Source organism: Fulmarus glacialis, unplaced genomic scaffold, assembly GCF_000690835.1.
Source record: "Fulmarus glacialis isolate BGI_N327 unplaced genomic scaffold, ASM69083v1 scaffold34925, whole genome shotgun sequence".
Lineage (NCBI taxonomy): Eukaryota > Metazoa > Chordata > Aves > Procellariiformes > Procellariidae > Fulmarus > Fulmarus glacialis.
In genome coordinates, this window is record NW_009214217.1 from 492 (window position 1) to 5688 (window position 5197).

Here is a 5197-nt window from a genome sequence, read left to right on the forward strand (position 1 = left end):
CAGAGCAGCGGCACAAGATGCAGGTCAGTGGCTTCTGCTCGGCTGTGGGAGAAGGGGATGGGCACCGTGTGAGCTCTGTGCTGGCAGCAAGAGCCCACCACCCCCTCCTCCCGCAGTCAGTTCCCCTGCAGGGGAGCCACATGTGTGCCTCACCTGGCCCGAGTGCAATGACGTCTGTGTCTCTTCCTGATTCATTCCCTCTCCCTATTCCCTTCCAGCTGTCTGTCTTTCGGACACTTTCTTTTCTTGCATTTGTTTCCTTCGCTGCTGTGCCTGGTTGTTTCCCACGTAGGGACCACGCAGCTGGGGGTGAGGGCTGCTCGTGCCGCATGCGCTGCCTGAGGGGCCAGTCCTGCACAAGTCAGTTCACAGCACACAGGTTTTAAACCTTCTGCAAACAGATAGCCCAGGCTGGAGCTCCCAGTCTTAAAAATAAATTTGTTTCATTATGTGCACACATATAGGGTTCTCAAGCCTGTGCATCAGGTGCTTTCTTCTCCTTGCTGTATTTAGAAGAAATCCTGTTGCAGCCTCCCTCTAATGCTGGCCTCAGGAATTGGGATTGCTCCTGAATCACAGCAGAGTAGTGAAATGGTCTCCTCACCTTCTTTTCCTCGTTCCTGCAGAAGCACCTGGAAGATGCTTTGCAAGCTCGTCAGAAGGAGATAGAGAACTTCTTGCGGAGGAAGCGTGCGACACAGGAAGATATCTGTGGCCTGACGGTAATGCCCTGTGATAGCTGCTTTTTGTACAGCCTCTGGGTTCATAGAGGATCTGTGTGTCACTTCAGCTGAGATTTAGCTCAGCTTCCTGTAAAAGTCTAGATGAATAACTATGTAGGGATCTGAACAAACTCCCCTACATGTAGGCCAAAGCCCTACTACTGAGTATTCAGTGGAGGCTTTGGGAAGAGGCATTAAGGACTCATTAATGCAGCATTTACAAGGTGCGTTGGTGCGGCAGAGCCGAGACAGGGTGAGTAGTGAGAGCTGTCGGCTGAGCAGCCTGTTCTGGCCCTGCAGCGCTGCCACTTTGGGAGAGGGTTAATTCTTGGAAGTTGTAAAATCCTCTTGCGTGTCTGAAGGGGTGGCAGCAAAGCTGAAGCAGCAGGGTCAGCAGCAGTGCTGGTGCTGCGGAGAGCAGTGGCCTTGTCACAAGGACCACGTTAGGATTCACTGCGAAGCTCTGAGATGATGTGAGGAGGCCGAGTGCTCTCTCCAGGCTTGAGTGGCACCAGGGTGCCTCATTGTCACTGATCAATGAAGCAAGAACAGCCACTGCGCTTCCTTCTTGAGTGACGTAAAAGTGTGAAAAGCCAAGGAAGGAAGGTTTAAGGAAAAAACAAGTAGTTCAGAGGTGAAATAAAACTGATGGGAGCCTGCCTTCCGACCGGAGTCTCTGATCCCCCCTGCCTGCACTGTGTTTCATACCTCTATCCCACTGCCAGATTTGGAATAGACCCTTGAGATTAATGAAAAAGTGTTAGCAAATACATGCGTGTGGCTGATGTCCCGTTGCAGTGAAAGAGCTGACTAAGAGGTGCTTCAGGAGTGAAGGAGCAAATTGCTGGTCTGAACAGGGAGGCCATGCATGTCCTTTGTGGTTCTGGTGTGTCAGCACAAGCACCTGCTAGAGCAAAGGGAGGCTGGGGGAGATGGGTTTCCTGCTGGTAGAAAGGGATGTGTGTTTCAGGAAGCGCTCCTCAAGAAAATAATGAGGGCTAAGGTTGCACTTAGATATTAAAAGCTTAAAGGTTGGGAAAATAAAAAGTCATTGGCTGTCTCTTGTAAACAGGCAGGAAGGCAGTGAGAGCACCACAAGGTTGGCTGGCCGACTAAACAACTGGAAAAAAGTGACCTCTGAAAAGAGCTGAATGGGATTTTATCAGCCTTAACTACAGAGATTAGTTTATGCAGCTCCCCCGTCTGTCCCATACAAAAAGGAGCCCTGAGAAACGGAGGCACAGAGGAAAAAAAGCAAGTTACCAGTGTCAGGCAGCTCTGCCCAGGGTCTAGCACGATATGAAATAAATCCTAACTAACCTGAACACCTGAGTCTGCAGCTCCAGAAAAGCAAAAGAACTCCAGTCTTGCACACAAGCAAATTCCTGGTGGTGTGGGAGAGGGCTGTGGGCTCGCACTGTGGCTGTGTGCAAGGATTTCTAGTTAAGGTGACCGAGCCATTGGTAGAGCTTGGGGTTTTTTTCCCCTTTGGCTCTGCAGCCTTGAAAGTTGTCCTTGTGTCCTGTTCTCCATCCAAAAAGTCGTGGGTATGTCCGACACACTCTGATTTCCAGGACTTTGTAAGCAGATTAACGGGCCCAGCCATCCCATGCACCTACTTGTGTGTTTTAGCTGCCAGACTCATCTTCTGCCTTTTCCCTCTGCTCAGAAGGTGTCTGGGGAGCTGAACTTCAAAATCCGTGCAGAGTTTGCTCGCCTTCATCAGATCCTGGAGGAAGAGGAGAGAGCTGTGCTGGCAGAGCTGGGTGAAAAGGAAGAGCAGTTGCTAGCACAGCTGCACGGAGATGTCCACCGGCTGGAGGAGGGGATGTCGGTGCTGCAGAGGGACATAGAGCGCATAGAGCAGACCCTGAGCAAGATGGAAGAGGTGTCGTTGCTGGAGGTGAGCGTGCTTGGCTGACCCTGGCAGGAGGCTGACGGGTGTTTCAGGATCTGAATTTGGGATGGGGAGAATCCTAAATGATAGCACTAGGCTGTACCTGGAAGTCATTCTCGCTGTCATCCCTCTGGATTATCTGCCCAATCCCTTGGAGTCTGGAGGCTTTAGCCACAAGGGATATGGTGATCTCTCTGATGTCGTGGGTGGGTCTCAGGAGCCTTCCTCCTTCTCTATCACCCCTGTGAAATTGCCTTGGCCACAGTGCCCAGGCAGTTTTCCCCAGGGTGGGGGTCCTGGCAGGTTGGTTTCCTCTCTCTGTGCTGCGTGACAGCAGGAGTCAGGGCAGGGAGCTTATTTGTGCCGCTGCATGAATTACAGACAGTGACTGCTAATTCTCTCTGCTCCTCACTGCAGGTGGAGAGCCTGGATATCAGGTACGTGTCTGGCATGAAAGAAGCTGATTCCCTTTTCAGGAGCTTATCTCTGTCCCTGGCTGGGACCACATGGGGGAGGGATCTTATCTCAAGTTTTAAGAGCATCACAAATTGCTCAGCGAGCTGCTGAGCTATTTGTGCTGAGGGTGGGGGCTGGTCCCCAGCACATGTTGGATGCTCTCCCGGGGAGCATGCCTGTTGAGATGGCTGGGCTGGAAGAGCAGGTGGAGGAGACGTGCTGGTTTGCTGCTTTGGTGCAAGAGCTGTGCATGCTGCAAGCAAGAGCAAGGCTGATGCCACAGACTTCGGGTGCTTTGGCTTCTCCCTGGCCTTTCTTAGCTTCTTACAACTCACAGGGCTGCAAAACTGACCCCGAGGTGCAGGTTTGTCTGAGGTTGTGAGTAGCTCAGGGCTACAACTGCCATAGGGGAGTGTGTCCCTGTCCCCTCCTTCCCTGGGGGCTGCAGTGGGATGCAGCCCAGCTCTGCAGGCCTGGCCTGTTCACACATGCAGGAGTCCTGCTTCAGTGTGCTGGGTGCTGGTTTGCCGTGAGTCACCGCTCCACGAGCGGTGCTGCCGGATCTGTTTCAGTCGGCGACACCTCTGCCTCGAGCCACTTTCTGTACTGGGGGTAGCACCACATCAGGGGGAGCAAGCACCTGCGAGGGAGGTCTATGTCCTGTCTTTACCAAATCCATCATGCGCGGTAGCGTGCTGCAGTCCCGACCGCGCTCTTCCCGCGTGCCTCGCTAGCGGCAGAGCAGAGGGATTGACTGCCTCTCTCCTGCCCCAGGCCCTCAGTGCACATCGAGACCCAGCCTGCCTTCGACCTGGAGCACTACAGGGACAGCCGCAGCGGCCCCTTGCAGTACATCTTCTGGAGACAGATGCTGCGGTCCATCTGTCCCGGTGAGTGGATTGGTGCAACAGATGGATGTGCCAGGCAGTAGGGTGTGATGGGGGAACTGGGGACGCTCTGCAGAGGGAACATGCTCTATATCTCTGCAGCTCCTGCCCCACTCACCTTCGACCCCGAGTCAGCCCACCCCAACCTGGTCTTCTCCAGAGACCTGACAGCAGTGACAGAGAGGAATCGAGCCCAGCCCGTCCCCAGCAGCCCCCGGCGCTTCTGTCAGTGTGTCAACGTCCTGGGCTCACAGACCTTTGACAGCGGCCGGCACTACTGGGAGGTCTGGGTGGGCAGCAAAACCAAGTGGGACCTGGGGGTAGCCGCCGAGGCTGTGGACCGGACGGTGAAGGTCAAGTTGTGCCCAGAGAATGGCTACTGGACGCTTCGCCTGCGGAACAGGACGGAATACTGGGCCACTGCCACCCCCTGGGTGCGCCTGACTCCCCGCCAGCCCCCCCGGAAAGTAGGGGTCTTCCTGGACTGCCAGGAGGGTATCGTCGCCTTCTTTGATGCCAGGGACATGTCCCACCTTTTCACCTTCCACCAGGTCTCTGCGGAGAGATACTGCCCCTTCTTCAGCACCTGCTTCAGTGACGGGAGGGACAACATGGAGCCCATGCGCCTCTGCCACCTGGCCCTGTGAGGGACAGAGAGGAGCGGGGTGCTTTGGGGACACCAGCCTGGCTCCTTGTCTCTCCCCGCAGTGCTTCCAGTGGGCTGCCTGGGGCCATGCTGGAGGCTGATCTTGCACACATGGATCTGGTGGGTGTTGGAGGGGCTGTTTTGGTTTCAGTTTTGGGAGGGAGGAGGGGGATGAGTCTCTTCCCAGCTCCCGTCTGCCCTCCCTTCTCTGTGCCGTGGTCCGCGGGTGCCGCGCTGCATTCCCAGAAGTGCCTGGCACCTCTTGAACAGCCTTCCATGCCTGAGCATTGCACGGTTCAGTAACCGCAGCCACAGGGCTGCAGTGGAGGTGGCCGCATGCTGCTTGCACCTCCTGTCCCTCCATGCTCCCACCCATAAACGCTGTGGAGGAGGACAGTGGTCCCAGAGCACCGCAGGTGCCGCTTGACATCCCGGCAGTAGGCTTCCTCTGCTCGAAGAGCTTCGTGGGGAAGGGCTGCGGGCCAGCGGCAGAGGGAGCTCGGTGCACAGCGAGGGACCCACTGCAGCTGCGGCGCTGCCTCCCCTCAACTCGGTCACCATTAAAGCTCATTAGAAAGACCACTGCCTG

The 5197-nt window shown here is 55.5% G+C and overlaps 1 protein-coding gene across 1 annotated transcript in view; it reads left to right on the forward strand.

The window, feature by feature from the left end:
* The window catches only part of LOC104077303 (E3 ubiquitin-protein ligase TRIM69-like), a 4844-nt gene extending 235 nt beyond the window's left edge, over nt 1-4609 (forward strand). Inside the window, exons 1-6 of the mRNA XM_009578483.1 lie at nt 1-23; nt 627-722; nt 2392-2625; nt 3037-3056; nt 3850-3965; nt 4065-4609. The exon at nt 1-23 is cut by the window's left edge and continues 235 nt beyond it. Of these exons, the coding sequence (XP_009576778.1) occupies nt 1-23; nt 627-722; nt 2392-2625; nt 3037-3056; nt 3850-3965; nt 4065-4609 (1034 nt within the window). The remainder of the gene's footprint in view (nt 24-626; nt 723-2391; nt 2626-3036; nt 3057-3849; nt 3966-4064) is intronic.
* Nucleotides 4610-5197: the final 588 nt, after the last annotated feature.